This window comes from Octopus sinensis, linkage group LG2 (genome assembly GCF_006345805.1).
Source record: "Octopus sinensis linkage group LG2, ASM634580v1, whole genome shotgun sequence".
NCBI classification, from domain to species: Eukaryota; Metazoa; Mollusca; class Cephalopoda; order Octopoda; family Octopodidae; genus Octopus; species Octopus sinensis.
This window is the reverse complement of record NC_042998.1, coordinates 183,161,337-183,178,836: the sequence shown is the minus strand read 5'-3', so window position 1 is coordinate 183,178,836 and position 17,500 is coordinate 183,161,337. Positions and strand designations below refer to the sequence as shown.

Genomic DNA, 17,500 nt, shown 5'->3' with positions numbered 1-17,500 from the left:
TAAATTTAATACAATATAATGGGTTTTAAGAAAGGCTTTATCATTTTATACAAATTATATTTTAGATTATTTTTCAATCTTTAAAATAAGAGAGCACACAATAAATTACAAGAGGATGACTTTAATCAATAGCTTTATATATAATGTGTGTGTGTGTGTGTGTGTGCTTATTTGGCGTTAAAATATTTTACAGTATTGAAATATGCCGTTGCAAAAAATTTTATCATTGAACAAAATCACACAAGATCATAGTCAGGTAATGTGTGTTTTCAACACTTATGTAATCAATACAATTTGTAATTTACATAATAAAATTATATGCATTTTGAAGTGGCACATAGTCCAGTAACTAAACATGTTAGCAATAAACGAAGAAATAAGAATCACATTTTTACACTCATGCTACAATGGAAATTACCAATACAAAGCTATCAATACTGAAACATTTATAATACAAAACTAAACATTATAAACACAATGTACTATACAAACACACACACATTTACATACACACATTATATGTATGTATGTGTATATATATATACATACATATATATACCTCTACACATGCATGCTTACATATTTACATCCATTAAAAACCAATTTCCTGATATTATACAACACTTTTATCACACAATTTCTGTATAAATTTAAGCAGAAGTGTTTCACCACAGTACATAGCAGATGAAAAACTGAAAACACTGCCCTTCCAGATAAATGTAGTGCAGAAATGTTGATGTCACTCCATCTTATTACACGCTTTTTCACCAGAGAAAGAAAACAGTTAAAATTATAGATTTATTTATTACATTTCTAATTTATCAAATAAACATTTAAAATAGCTTTCCCCTAGTTTTCTTTTATTTCCTGTTTGATATAAAATATATTTGATTTTTCACTGCAATTCAAACAAATTTATTAATTTAAAAACCCATTACAATATTAAGTTTGTTAGATATAATCTCCGAAGTTACTTTTAAAATGTTTTAATGACAACATGCAATTGAAACAGAAAATACAGCTCCTAAAGGGTGGAAAAGGGATCAATAGTTGTTAGAATAAAATTAAGTCTTTAAAAAACAACAAAATATTTGAATTTAATAAAAGCAAAATTTTATATATTTTTTTTATTAGTTAATTGGTCAAGTCTCTTTAAAAAGACTTGAAAATATGAGGGCATTTAATAGCAATAAAAAAAAAAGTAAATGAATGAAAATAAAATTAAAAAACTAAGTAATAAAGTTGTGAACCCAGTTTAAATCAAAGATGGAAATCTAAAACCAGAATTAAACAATAATTATAAATAAAACAAAAAAGTTCTCAACTGAAAAAATTCCTTCCAAAGAAAATAAGATAAGATTTCCGAATGAAACATTAAAATGTTAAACAAAAGGTATTAGTTTGGAAGATGATTAAAAATAAAATAAATTTGAAAAAGACAAATAAATATAATTAATGAATTGTAACAAGAGATTTCCAAGGGTCTGACTGATGTTGCCTAATAAGTTATTAGGGAAAACAGTTCTCGAAAATATTTGATGATTGATTTTTACACCAAGACAGAACTGTAGCATGCTTATGAATTATATAACCTCTGGTAATAAATTGATGTTTATTCTATTTTTGAGGGCTTAAAGGAACAATAAGTAAGGATGTTGCTGATAAATGGTATCTTGTATCTTTTCCCTTGTTTCATGATGTAAATCTTTACTGACTTTTAGTTTAGATAGATGGAGTCCAGCTCATGCTAACTAGGAGAAAAGTAGACCTTATAACAATTATGATAATGAAAATAATGACCATTAATAAACATGAACCATGAATGATCTGTGTTTTTACTTTTTATTTGATATTGTAAAGAAATCATCAAGAACTAGAAAAATTGTTTAATTTCATTAGGTCCAGAAAGAAATAAAAATTATCTCTGACTTTTAGTTTCAGTTTGAAATCATAAGAAATGAAGGATTCATCAAAACAAAGTTGATAAGAGAAAAGTATTTACAATACATACAAGGAAATCCAAAAGAAATGTTAAGTAACAGAATTAAATACAAAACCTGGTAAGTATATTATTTCTGTGTGCCAAATATCATTTGAGATGGAATGTAATTGTTTGGCATGTGTTTAGTTAGAGAGAAGGACAATGAGAGTAGTTGTAGAAGGCTGGAGCATCAGGTGAAACAAACAGTGAACACAGCACAGCGATTAGAGAAGGAAGGAACTGGTTGCAAAAGGAAAAGCTGAGTTGAAGATTTTAGAACTTGAGTAGAGTTTTCACTGATGTCTGGTCACATCTCCACAATCTAAAACTATTCTACAAGAGATATAGCAGATGTAAGAATAAGTACAGATAAATCATTTCAGAAATTAGGATGAGGACTATAAAGAAAAAAAAAATAGTCATCAATAGCCAATTATACTTTGTAATTTTACTAAAAATGTTTGAAAACTGGCATATGACAGGATTCTATAGCTTATATAATTCTTCTCAGTAACAAATGTGTATTAATGTTTCCCTGTTTATATATAAGAATTTTCAAAGAATCCTTAATAACTTATAAGGAAAGCAAATTCAAATATGATTTACTTTTCAAACTCAGAAATAACTTTACAGCTGTGTGGTCATTAATTAATTATTGGAGACTCATCTTCAGGATGATATGGACAAATTTATTAGGTGGTTCTAGCTCTAATTAGCCATGACCAAATTTCTTGGCACAAAATTGTCTGTTAAAGAATGAAAACAGTAAGTTTCAAAGAGTATTCTCTTTTCGCCCTTTTAAAGCCTAACCAGGCTCATGGGCCCGGTTTCCCAGTTTCAATGAAGTATGTGTTACCCAGCTGGATGGGACGCCAGTCCATCATAGCGATACTAATTTTTGCCAGCTGAGTGGACTGGAGCAACGTGAAATGAAGTGTTTTGCTCAAGAACACAACGCGTCGCCTGCTCCAGGAATCGAATCCACAATCTTACGATCATGATGTTGACACCCTAACCACTAAGCCACGTGTCTCCATTTCGATGAGTATTAGCAAAACAAATGAAATGAAATGGCTTCAACCAGGAATTTTTTCATTGATTTACTGGATCTGGGAATGTGGCTGTGCCCATGGCCTTCCTAAATTGGTTCATAGATTTGGTTCACCAAATATATATGTGTATAATATTTACCATATAGTAATGCTTATTTCTTATAGAATGTTAATTAATTACACTGGTATTTAACCCACATGTTTGATGGAAGGGAAATAGGAAATCAAAAAGTTAACAAATTTTTCAATGATTTTAGAAATTCAAATCAAATGAAGCAATTTTAATTGTGTACTGAAATCAGGTTTACAACTTGCAGATATTTTATTAGAGCTAATTTTTTACATACTGGTATTAATATTTCAGAGAAACAGTATTTTCAGATAAACCTTGTGATGAAGTGAAGTCTCCAATAGAATCACAAAATTTAGGTCAACACTCGTGTGCTGAGTGTGCTGCTTTACTCCATCTCTGAATGCAAGAGAACAGAATCACAAATCTATTATAGAGTTATAGAGGAACATTATGCAGAGAAGAAATTATATAAATGTTTTCTCCCAAATATCAACATGTAAAATCCAAAATCACTTACACAGATGAAAAAAAAAAAAAAATTGTCGGCATATAAACAAATTTTAGCCCTACATACAAACATATATAAATAGAAACAATCCCTACCTATGCAAGAATCATAAACATTATATCTTAAAAGAATCAGTGAAAGATTTTTGTGTAAAGAAGTGAAAACTGGAAGAAGAGAAAATTTATGACATGTATACAAATAAAATAATCAATTTTATATCACACAATACCATGCCATATCACAGAATTGTAGACCGAAAGTCAGTTTAATAATGACATCATAAAATACTTTAAGATCTTCAAAGGTAAAAAAGAACAGGGCACCTGTACACATCAACATATATTAGCATGTTTTAAAGGAAATACATACATATGTGAGAGGTTGTGTAAAGTCAATGAAGTCTAATACTTACTTAATGAGATTAAAACCATAATAGCACACAATTCATTACACATATACACATGTGCGTGTGCACACACACACACACACACACACACACACACACACATCTTCAATGGCCATTGATAAATATGAAGAAGAAATAGAAATATGCTGTGCTCTCAGCTTCTTTCAAGTCAAACAGCTTAGCTGATCCTTTCTGGAACACATAGATTAAATACACTAAACTATATCTCCTCATTCCTTTTGACTTGCAAAGTTTATTAGAATATGTGGTGATGTAGCTATGAGATTGAAATGATGGATCACTGAACACTAGGACATAATGCCGTATATGACATTATATTGTGTCTCTGAAAAAAGTATTTTGCTTTCTCTCTAGTTCACCAAACTGAACATAAACTGGGTCTACTCTTAATTTACAATTGAGTGGTTAGTGGTAGGAAAAGCATCTAGCTGTAAATAATTGCTCAATCATGTAAACCATAACAAACATGTAAAAGAAAACAAATTCTGAACAAACCAGGTGCCTCTGTTATCATCTCTTCATATTCTAGAGTTATGCATGAAGATACTAATAGCTGTAAGAATGCAGATATTTGCCTTGTATGTAGTAGCTATGAGAATGCATGTGGTTGATTTGTTGTATTCTATCACTAATTAATTTATCAAAGCTGAGTGAACAAATCTTTGCATTGGAGCAAGTTGATTTACAAATATGTCATAAAGCCTGCCTGGTAGAGAAAACAGAGGAATGGGTTCCTTGTTACTTACTCCAGGGTAATGAGTTTGCTGCAACCCAGAGCTAAGCTAACAAAACACTCATAACACTCATCAATAAGCACATTGAAGCAACAAAGAAGCCTCTACATGGTTGCTAGACTTGCTAGGAATACCAGTCAAAAGTTCCTCAACTTACTTTCAAGAGCAAGCTGTTCCATTGATAATATCAACTGGAGCCCTTGTTGTCGTAACTGACGGAGTGCCAGTTTTACATATATATATATATAAAATTATAAAGGTAGCTATACACAATATAAAGCCCAAAAGGAAAAATTCAATTGTCACTAATTGTGACTGAGGGTGCCGGGTAGCATCTATATTGTTAGACATAGGAGTTAAAAACCCTTAAAACCAGAAAAAGTACCAAATATTAAGGTAACATTTCCTTGAAAAACATGGGTCAATCATAGCGAAAAGACTCAATTATGCTATTTGATTTGTTACATTTGTGTCACAAGTCCATCTAAGTAAATCTAACACTAGTTATAACAATATATTATTATAACAATAACAGTAATTATTTAAACAATTGCAGCATGGAAGGTGTTTATAAGCCATTTAAGAAACACACAAAAGCCGTTAGATTCACTTAAACATTTAAATTAAATTTGACAAAATATTTTCATCACTTTGAGACCGCGACCTGTTCACTGACAAATTAAATTTAATGTTTAAGTGAATCTAAAGGTTTTTGTGTGTTTCTTAAATGGCTTATAAACACCTTCCACGCTGCAATTGTTTTTGTTCCAGCACACAATCTCAGATCAGGTCACTTGCTATGCAAGTACATCTCAGTAATTATTTAATCCTTGATAAATAGTTCTGATTCTGTTTGTATTACAAAAAAGCAATATTTTAGATAATTCACTTTCATTACGTACAGTGATGAATCTAAATCTAAACAATAACAACAACAACAACAAAAAAACTAAACTGATTCATGGTAGTAGTAGCAAATATATTTAGAATGTAGATGATTCTATTACAATAGCCTTAAATTCTTAGAAACAATGGAAAACATGAAAGCACTAAAAATTTTGAATAGATTTCATCATGTAACAGAAAAACAACAGGAAATGAAAAACCAATTAAAAATAATCTATAATCAGTTTTATATAGAGTTATTTCTACATTAAATCAAAACAATCAATCTATAAATTAAATGTGTTTGTTCATTCACTCATTTGTTTTACGTTTGATTTAGCACCAAATGTAAACACACACACACACGACACGCATGTGCAGTTTCAAATTTATTCACAAGGCATTAATTGACCTGAGACTATCATTGACCTGGTCAAAGTGCTGTGCTTTGAGGTTGAACCTGAAATCATAATTGTGAATTGAACTGCTTGACTGCACAGCTATACCTGCATCTATACACACACATGTATGCAAATACAGTCATAAATTATCTTAAGAACTGAACTTTAAAATTTCCAAACTTTGTATCAGACACGAATATTTCTGAGCTAAATTGTCCATCAGCAGGCTTTATCTGACTGTCATCTCTTGTGTCAAAAGCTTTCTATCAAATTGCACCATTGAGGTATGCAGTTGGAGCTTATCTTGACTCATAACCCTTTAGTTACGGTACTCAGACTCTTCCCTAATGATATTTTTGCTACCACTTGAAGGAATTCTCAGTTGACTCAGATGATATAACTCTTCACAGCATCCTCACACAACCTTGATAACTCATGTCAAATCTAAACTTTCTATAACAACTAACATCTCAAAAACCTTCTCCAAAGAGCGCATGGCAATCTTGTCTCTTTCGATATTACAAAGACATAATCATTATACATACCAAGGAAACAATATTCTATCTTACTCTCTTGGGCATTATGGAATTAAAATCATTCAAAATCATGACAAATTACTGGCCTCTGGATTCATAGGCATGACAACTGAGACTCTTTTACTCTTTACTCTTTTACTTGTTTCAGTCATTTGACTGCGGCCATGCTGGAGCACCGCCTTTAGTTGAGCAAATTGACCCCGGGACTTATTATTTGTAAGCCCAGTACTTATTCTATCAGTCTCTTTTGCTGAACTGCTAAGTGACAGGGACGTAAACACACCTATGGATATTATTGAACCATGTTGCTGAAGAATCTGTCTTGGAATTCTTTTCTATAGCATTTTAAGCACATTCAAAATGTTGCTAAAACTGCATTCCAAAGACTCTTCAGAACCAGAAAACACTTCAGCTTTGAACAATTGCTGATTCTCTACAAAAGAAATACAGTGGAGAATGCAGCTCCTACAACTAGGACATTGTTACAGTGCACACACACACACACACACACCCACCATGCATTCCATAATGATTTTATAAAAAGTAAACATAATAAATAAATTGGATGTGCTTCCCTTTGGAAATAATAATATGTTAATTAAAATGTTTTTTTTTAAGACTTTCGCTTAAATATTTAGTTTTTACAAAATTTTGATAGGATCCAGTCAGGTAAAGGAAAATATTTAATGAAAATTCAAACAATTAATAGGAAAAAAAAATCTTATTCTATTTATTATATATTTTATTGTTTTTTTGATGGTTTATTTAAGTGAGAATAGTATTTTAAAAGAATATTAGAGAAATACATGAATAATGAAATTAATAGTAAAAAATAGAATTAAATGACTTGATTGTATCGGAGGTATTATTGATTACTAGCATAAAATTAGACCTCAAATTTTGGGGGATAAAAGAGTATGGTTGATTATATCAACCCCATACTGGATTTCACGGGTATTTTACTGTAGTAACCTCAGAAGGATAAAAAGCTAAGTTGACTTCAGTTAGATTTGGACCTAGAATGCAAAAGGATCCAAGTAGATATCACATATGATCTGCTTGAAATAGCAACTAGAACTCACTCACATAATGCCCTACTGCCTTACAGAAAGGGAGAGATATAGTGGATAATGTAGTTTGAAATACATTGTCTGAAAAAGAAATGATTAGATTAGATGGTTAAGGGGCTAGAATGCCTTTGATAATAAATGTTTGCCAGTCTGAGCTGAGCTGAGCTGGAGTTAAACAACACCAACAACAAAAATTGACATCAATTTCAGTATTTACAGGTGAAAAATAGACATAAACATCTCACTAGAAATGACAAGGAAATGCAAGTGTGGGGTAAAACATAGGGTTTCAATAGGTGCACAGTGATTGCTTCTTTGGTGCAAACTGGATAAAGAAATATAATAAAATCAATAAACAAAAAAAAAACAATAATCAAGAAATTTAAGACCAATAAATAGTATTTAGAAAATATATAAAATATATATAAACCTTGTATGATTTCACAATGGTAGGTAAAGAAGATTGATTATAAAAGGACATTGTCATGATAAACATGAAATAAAAGTAGTTTTCTAACGGCCCTGAATCAAGATTAATGTAAAACACACACACACACACACACACACAGATTACTTTTATTCCCTAAGTTATTGCTAACACTGTGCCTGTATTGAGGATAATTGTTTAAAGTGTTCATAAAATAATTCCACTCACACAAATGTCTTTTTTGGGTAAACATATTTTGAGATTCTATACAACAAGAATCCTGTTTTGGGAAGGAATAATTCTCAGTGGGATTCTTACATTCTTTGACTACTTTCACTGGATTGCAGCAGTTGTGGGGCATAGCTTTTAAGGGTTTAGTAAAACAAATCAACCCTGATACTTATATTTCATCCTGGTACATAATTTATCAATTCCTATTTGTAGAACTGCTAGGTTAAAGTATAAAGATGCTGACACGTGTTTGTTGTCATCATCATCATCATCATCATCATCATAAGCTTTCCATGCTGATATAAGTTAGATGGGTTGTCACAACTCAAGTCAGTTCTTATTTAAAGTTGGCTTCCCAGACCCCAGTTGAACCGTCCAACCCATGCTAGCATGGAAAGCGGACGCTAAATGATGATGATATCCCTCCTAAATGGGTTACAGGAGCACATCTTACTCATATGTCCCACACATATACACACATGCATGTATGAAGGGCTTTTGAACAGTTTCTGTCTACTAAATTTCACTCATATGATACTGGTTAAACTGAAACTACAGTAAAAGAGACACCAAGCCAAGGTTCCATGTGTGGGAATCCAGAATTATGTGATATAAAGCAGACTTCTTAGTCACAGAGCGATAACAGTAATGTCTGCTTTTATAAAATCACCGTTTCCATACAAGAAATTACTGTAGTTTTCCTCATTATTTAAATTTATATTCACAAAGGAAAGCAAATGGATCCATTCTTGAAGTTCATGGTTTACTGACTTATAGATATGCTTTGTGATGCCTCAATGTTTTCTTGTGCATTCGTCTTTGATTTAATAACACCAGCTTCTCAAATCTACACAACTTAGGGCATAAGGTAGAAATGCTTTACAAATTTATTTTATTACTTTGTTGTGTGGCCCTGGTTCAAGCAGGTCAAAAATTTTAAATAGTAAGTTGCTACAGGAGACTCTTATCTGTTACTATATTGCTTACTACAACAGAAACAAGACTGTCATGCTCTCTAAGATAAGCATATATCACAGAAGATGAACATATTTGTTTACCTCTATATCTAGCATTCATTGCTCATGATAACATTTCGTTCATCACATACATTGCTATGTTTATACATTATGAGCAATGATGTCACATACAAGCTACAAAGCAGAGCGAGTAGTAAGTTATATGACAAAGTCAGACAGGATATGAAGTGACAACCTTGGTAGAATAAGAACATCAATGAGAAGAACATGAAGTAGTACAGTTACAATGTTATGGGAGCTTTGTCTATTGAAGACTTCATTACACTTGGGTGCCTATCTCAATCAAACAAACTGATTACTCAAGCAAAAGACTTTTTAAGATAAAAATTAAAACATAAAAAAACTTCAAATTTAGAAAAGTTGTTTCTTTTGAAGTTAAGAGATCTGAATTCACAACTGGAAAGAAAATATTTCTGAACTGAATCTATTTGAGCTTTGATAAATAATAGTATCTTATAGATAGGTTTATTACAGAAAATAGTAAGTTAATATGACAGGTAATGAAATACAAAGATCAAAACTTTCTATTTAAGTTTAATATGATGTAATTATTACAGATAATAGTAACATTTTAAAATCAGAAACTTAGAACATAAATTTTGCAATAAAATCCTCTTTATAACAACATGACTAAGGCAGACATAAACAGACAAACAACAAAAATAACTAGCATATCCACAGTGAAAGGATAACAGATTTACAATGTGTTTACAACAATGATTTGATAATAGAAAAGACATAACACAGAATGGAATCTTCCAATTCAATCACTGCTGATAAGACTAAAACCATTGGTAAAATAAAATGGTATTTCAACAAAAGGATACAATATTATGACATGTTTGAAAGCAATATTTTGAAATTTAGTGGATCGACAATTAAATATTGTAGGTATGTGAATGTTGTTAAATAGAAATATATTTATGGCAGATAAATCTTCTGTTTCCCTGACATATGTAAACAGAAAAAATAACATCTTATGATTTTACAAGTTACTCAGTAAAGATATAGTTTTGAGGAGATGTTAGTATTTTAACTAATGATTTGCAGGTTTTTATTATTTCTTGTCTACCGTATTGTTCTCATGAGAAAACATTTAAGTTTAATAGATATGAAGGAGACAATAATAAAACATTGAACAAAATTATCATTGATTCAGTAGCTTGGTATTTATGAATTCAAATATTGTTTCGGCAAAAGTCTGAGAGAAAACTAAATTATTTTGGGGTAATAGAAAAATTTAGTAGTGCCCTCAAAATGCTTCTGTATCTGAAAGAAGGTGAGGGGAGTAAAAAGAAAATATTTAAAAAAAAAACAAAAACATATTCATTTGTTACAATGCATTCATTAAAATAGATCCTCATGAAACTTTTGTTATTTCTATTTCTAATTCAAATATATATTTATCTTTGTTCTAATAAATTAAACAATCTAGTCATTACTCGTCCAAATATTGTTTACTATTTATTTTTATAATTACATGATCACTGTTGTATAAATCCTATGAATTATGTTTTAATGAATTAATGTTTTTATAATATTTAACACTTATTTGTTATAAAATGGGACTGCTCACACAGTAAAAAAATATTCCTGTGACCAGATTTGAATTATTCATTTAAGAGAAAAGTACATTAAAAATTCAGTCTTTTGATTTTGATTTCTTTTGATTTCTATTTTTTAATGATTTTTACATATTTAAATTTTCAGTGATTTAGTATGTCAGTTATTTAGTCAGATTGTTTGTGTAAGAAATTTACAGGTAGACACAGTAATAGTAACTATACAGTTATAAATAGGGAGAGGAACCTGCTTTCACCCTTTCTTGGGTTGCAATGTAGGATATGTGCTCCAACTAAATCCATGAATTTGTATGTAACCTCATGATGGTAAGTTGCAAGAATTAAATAAAACAGATGAGATACAAATTAATATTTTATAGTTTTAAGGTTTAAATAAAGCATTATTATACTATGGATGAAATGGTCAGTGTTATGTTTGGCATTATTAATACTATTTTTTTTCTTATAAAGTATTAAAAACAAAATCATTTATAAAATGCAGAATGAAAATTGATAAAAGAAATAATAAAATTACTGAAAAATAGTAATATAACAAAAACAGTATATAATACAAGTAGTTCAGCTTGGTGAATTGATAAACAGCTTGATGTGACATAAGAAGAGGTGGAAATGAAAATGCTACCTAATATTCTAATCTAACAAGGAAACTAAACAAATGTAAAACTAACAAGACTACTAAAATAACACAGAATCTAATTAAGCTATTGTCGTAATTAAAAAAAATTAAATTGTAAAAGCTACAACAACAAAGATACATATGAAAGGTAAGCTACTGTGCAACATAAAAACAATTTGACATTAAATATTATAAGATTTTAAGGTATTTTATGGTAAATGAAAAATTAAAAGGAATCAGGTTGTGTATCAATTATATACTCTATATTTAATTAATCTCTATAGTAGATCAAACATGATATTGGGAATCGAAGATGCTAATAAATGATAACCACTGTTTCTAGAAGCATTTCTATCATTGGAAAACATTAATCATACCTAATCCAAGCCCACAGCTTTAGGCCTACGCTCTACTTTTCTGTAGGCACACACACACACACACACACAATTGTCATCTGTCGTTGTCATTGTTGTTGTCATTATAGTCGTTATTGTCATCATCATCATTATTTAATGTTCATATTCCATGCTGGCATGGATTGGATGGTTTGACAAAATCCAGCAAATTGAAGATTGCATGAGCTCTAATGCCGGCTTTGGCATGGTTTTTACAGTTAGATGCCCTGCCTATGGCCAACTGCTTTATGGTGTATACTGGATGCTTCTTTTTCATAACACTGGCACTTGTAAGGTCACCAAGTCACTTACAGGACAAAGAAAAAGAAAGAGACTCTTCATTTGAGTGGGAGTCTATTTGAGAGAAGAAGATGGCTTTAAGTTAGGTGTTGAAAGGCTAAAGTATGATAGAGTGACAAGCACAGGTGTCTTGCTATAGAGGAGATAAAGATGGTGATGATGAGGTGCTGAAGTATACTCCCAAGGTACAAGACAAGTATATAAACAAGAATAAGGACAGAGGAGCAGAGTGGAGGGAGAGTGTGGATAATTTCAAAAGAGTATGAAAGATGAGTTACATATGGTTAGAGAGGGGAACAGAGGTGAATGTAGTGAATGATGAACAAGGGTGGAAGTGTGGTCGATGGTAATTATCAGTATGGAGGTGGGGAAGTGAAAGTAATAGAAGAAGCAGGTCAAGAAAGAAGGGATGATGAGGAGCAGTATGAGAAGGGTGGAGAGCAGTGATATCATAAAGAAGACATGCATAGGCTTGAAAGAAATGAAGCTAGCATGATCCGCTGGATGTGTAATGTCAGTGTGCACACACGACAGAGTGTAAGTGCCCTGAGATAAATGTTGGACATAAGAAGCATCAGATGTGGTGTGCAAGAGAGACATTTGTGTTGGTATGGTCATGTATTATGGATGGATGAGGAGAGCTGTGTGAAGAAGTGCCACTCCCAAACAGTGGAAGGAATCTGGGGTAGAGGGAAACCTAGGAAGACATGGGATGAGGTGGTGAAGCATGACCTTCGAATGCTGGGCCTCACAGAGTCAATGACAAAAGACCGAGATCTCTGGAGATATGCTGTGACTGAGAAGACCCGGCAAATAAAGTGAGTCCACAGCTGTAACCTACACCAGTGTTGCATAACCAGCCCACTCAAAAGTACCTTGCCATGCATGAGGAGACCTATTGAGTCAGGTACATCAAAATCAAATCAAATCACAATCAAATGGAAATTGTAGCTGTGATCCCTGTGCTGGTGGCATGTAAAAAGCACCATCCAATCGGGGTTGATGCTAGCCCCCTCTGGCCCCTGTGCTGGTGGCATGTAAAAAGCACCCATTACACTCTCAAAGTGGTTGGTGTTAAGAAGGACATCCAGATGTAGAAACACTGCTAGATCAGACTGGAGCTTGGTGCAGCCTCCTGGCTTCCCAGACCCCAGTCAAACCATCCAACGCATGCTAGCATGGAAAACAGACATTAAATGATGTGATGATGAATATTTTTGCTCATTTTCATGATTCTGATATTTAAAATTTTTTTGTCGCAGATTTTTGAATAAAAAAGGGTCAAGGTTACAAAAAAAATGGAGAAAGCTGAGCAAAATACTGTTATAAAGTACCTTCATTTGAAAGACATGACTCCATCAGAAATTCATAAAGATATGGTGAGAACCTTAACAGACAATGCTCCTTCAGTCAAATGCTGGTAAATGAATTCAAGCATGGCAGGGAGAGTGTAGAAGTTGATCCCATAAAAGGAGACCTCCAACTGCGACCGCCAAGGGTAACCCTGACCTTGCTCTTGGTATCATAATGCAAGATCGCCAAATATCATGTTGTCAGATAGCCGAGAGACTGGGCATCTCAAATGAAAGAGCAGATAACATTGTGACAAAAGAACTTGGGTTCTCAAAGGTTTCCACTAAGTGGGTCACTCACCTTTTGACTCCTGAACAGAAATGCACCAGGTGCACTTTGTCCACGAGCAATCTGGAACTGTTTGAAGCCGATGAGAATTTTCTTGCTCGCTTCATTACAATGAATGAAATACTTATAAAAATGCCTAATACTTGATGTTAGTTCTATAACCTAATGCAATTAAATGCTCCCTAATTATCTTTTCTTGTTAAGCATTCACATGCACTTGGAACATATGTAGGAACTAATAACATAAACTTGTGTTTAGCTTAATTCCTCCTACATCTGCTCTGCATTGTAATTCATAATTAATAATACTAAAAAATATAGTAGTAACTTAACCACTATACTGGAAGCAAATTGGATGATGATAATCAACATGGAGCTCTAAACTTATCGGTAGAAGCCATAAATCTGTTTGTACACATACACACACACACACATAATTGAGTCATCCATGGTACACCACCTGCTCCTAAAAGAAAATATGTAGATGTAGCACACACAATGCTGAAGAACTGTCTCTACTCAGATGTAGTTAAAATAGGCAGCAACTGAACTTCAGTTTTTTTTTAGTGTGGTGCAAAAATTGTGCAGAAGCTGATCTGGTTATCTCAAATTCAAAATCAGAGCCATACCCATCAACACACTTGGCCACCACAAACAACAAATCCAGGTTGGTCACCATTGAGACTTGTGCAGGTGTCACATAGTTTCTTCTGTTGATTGTTAAGAGCTTGTTACACCTTAGTAACAAAATCAATATTCCATACCTGAGGGATGTTGCATGCAATCAAGTTCTATGCACAGCACTGCCTTGCAAAAATAAAAATACTAACTGAACTGGATTAATACATCATTGTATTTCTTATGAGAAACTTCAACTTGTCCAATGTCAGATGGTTTAAAGGTCACTTTATCTCAGGAACGAAGTAGCATGAATAAAAGGAAGCAGAATCTATGTCCAAACTCACCATGTTATTTATGGAGCAAGTAGCATTTTACCCAACCAGGACAAATGGTATTCTGAATCTCTGGTTCAAAAATGATATGGAACTCATCCATAACGTGAAAATGACACAGACACTAAATCTAGATTCTCAATATAGAAGACCCAACAATGTATGGGCCAGAGGAAGCCACAGACATGCAGCCTATAAGAAGTTCACAGACACTATCCAGGATGAACTTCCACAAAGCAAATTGGAAATTAATACAGAAAGAGATCCTCAAACAGAATTGGCATATATGTCTCTCCATACCTGATATTGATATGAAACTTAGACAATTTGTGTTAGTAATGCAAGCCATATGCATAAAATTTGTCTCAGAGAGGAAAGCCAGCTTGCACAAGAACAAAATTCCCATAAAGAGAAAAGTTCTTATGAAATGAAGAACAAAGATTGCAAACTGCCAAAATAAACAGCCAAAAAGCAGTGAAAACTCTTTTCTAAAACAAATACTAGAGATTAAGAAAAATCTGCAACACTGCTATAAAAATGAGAGCAGAAAAAAAAAATCTTTCTTTAAATTTGCTAAAGAAACAGCCTCAGTGCACTGCAAGTAGGGCCAACCTTCTAAGGAAATGGTTTCCTAACTACAAACCTCAAAAGGATAAATGAAATTTTGAATTAGCAATTCAAAAGTATTTTCACCTCCCTTCTGGGGTATATGCAAGTGAGCAAATTAGATAAGTTCTTGGCCACTACAGCTGTACATAGGGAGGCAACAAAGATCAATTATATTGAAATAAGCTTAAGCTCAGCTATTGGCTCTGATGGGTTCCCAGCAATCCTTCTAAAAATTCACAAATGAGCCCTGGTAAAACTACCGTAGTCTCTCTTCCAGAGCTTCCTCAACATTGGAAAGCTTCCAGAAATATTAAAGGAAGGCATAATATGCTCCATTCATAAAAGTGAAAGCAGAGCAGGTGCTAAAAGTTATAGACCTACCTCACAGATCCTACAATTAGTAAAATGGAATGAATTGACAAGGAAACTAATCATGTTACTTGAGAAAAAAATCACTTCCTAACTCGCACACGAAGAGTCTGTTTGACACAGTTCTTACAATACAATGACCACTTATTAAAACAGTAGTTCAACCACTCAGGTGTGGATATGATATGCAAAAGCCTGCAATAAAGTCTGTCATGGAATGACATGTCACAAAATGGCATGATCTCTGCATAGTTGAAAAACTGGGAGAGTGGCTGCACAACTTTTTAAAGGATAGAAGTCAGGTAGTAATAGCCAATGGGGTCATCTCCCAGGAAATAATGATAGTGAGTAGAGTTCCATAGAGTACTGTTTTGGGGTCACTGCTGTTCATAGTGGCACTCTCAGACAAGCCTTCAGCTATAAAGACAACCACCCCCACTAGCTATGCAGATGATACAGAAGTACCACAGGTGATAAAGAGCCCTGTAAATGCTACATTCCTGCAACATGACTTGAATGCTATATGTAAGTGGGCTGAAGAAAATAACATGCAAATTCAATTTTGAAAAATTCCAAACTCTCCACTACCAGCAACACAGCTAAATGCAATGCAAGCAAAATAGACTGGACCAAGAGAGATTGCAGTCTCAGATTCACAATCCCTATATGATCTGTGCATCAATGTGAGTAGTGGTATATTGTTTTATTTGCATATCATTAAGTTGGCATTGGAATGTAGACAGCTGACTGGTTGATTTCTAAGAACTTTCAGAGCAGGACGGCAGAAAATCCTGATGGTCCTCTGGAGGACATTTGTTCTCAGCCATGTTGATTACTGTTCCCAATTGTGATCACCATATATTATAAAATTAACGATAGGACTTGAAGCAATCCAATGCTGCTACATGAGGATTATTGCTTCAATGCAGCAGATCAGCTACTGGGAAACTGTAAAATGTTATGACTCTGTTCCCTTGAACAAAGACAGGAAATATTTACAGAGATATATGCCTGGAAAATCCTGCAAGGATTTGCACTACACTTTGGCAATGAAAGCTATACTAATCCAAGAACAAGGCACTACTGTATAATGCTAAAGATCATCCAAATTTTCCAACCAAATTTAGAGCCAGGTACACTTAGGGTTCAAAAGCCCACAGCTTTTCAATATCCTACCTAATGGCTTAAGAGATCTTGATGGTGTGGATGTAGAAGTCTTCAGAAAGCAACTCCACATTCTACTGCCCAGAATTCCAGATAAGCCTATTCACAGCAAGAAACATAACTGAGGGCAGTAACTTCAAACTCCTTCAGTCACCAAATGTCAACTAAAGAAGGAGGATAAGTAAAATTGTAGCAACATTAATGATGATACCACAGTTTATGTGCTGAAACAAATAATATATATATTGGCTATTGACTTCCAGCTGTACCATCATCTTGCGGGCTCCAAAAGGCTAACAGGAATCTCCTGAAATGTAAACATGGCCTGAAAATCTCTGTTCTGGAGTTAAGGATGTTTCCTGGTTTGAGGGAACCCTTTAGGATTCTTGCCCATTCCCCTATGCATAATATGCATTATTTTGTCCTGTAGATGTAGGTGCCTGGGTTCTCAAGGACTTTCCATGAGATCTAGTATGGAATCCCATCATCTCTCATTTGCCATACATGG

General features: G+C 33.2%; 1 protein-coding gene across 16 annotated transcripts in view; it reads right to left on the bottom strand.

Moving 5' to 3' along the window:
- Positions 1–17,500, bottom strand: part of LOC115228444 (calcium-activated potassium channel slowpoke) — a 334,128-nt gene that overhangs the window by 2,975 nt on the left and 313,653 nt on the right. Inside the window, exon 28 of one of the 16 annotated variants that reach the window (XR_004997920.1) lies at positions 3,381–3,502. The exons of 14 other annotated variants lie outside the window; for them this stretch is intronic. Coding sequence is in view for 1 of the 2 variants with exons in the window: in XM_036500506.1 (XP_036356399.1) it covers positions 3,492–3,530 (39 nt within the window). In the remaining variant the exon portion in view is untranslated. Of the gene's footprint in view, positions 1–3,380; positions 3,531–17,500 lie in introns of those variants that run through there. One more of the 16 variants, XM_036500506.1, reaches the window with a different exon arrangement.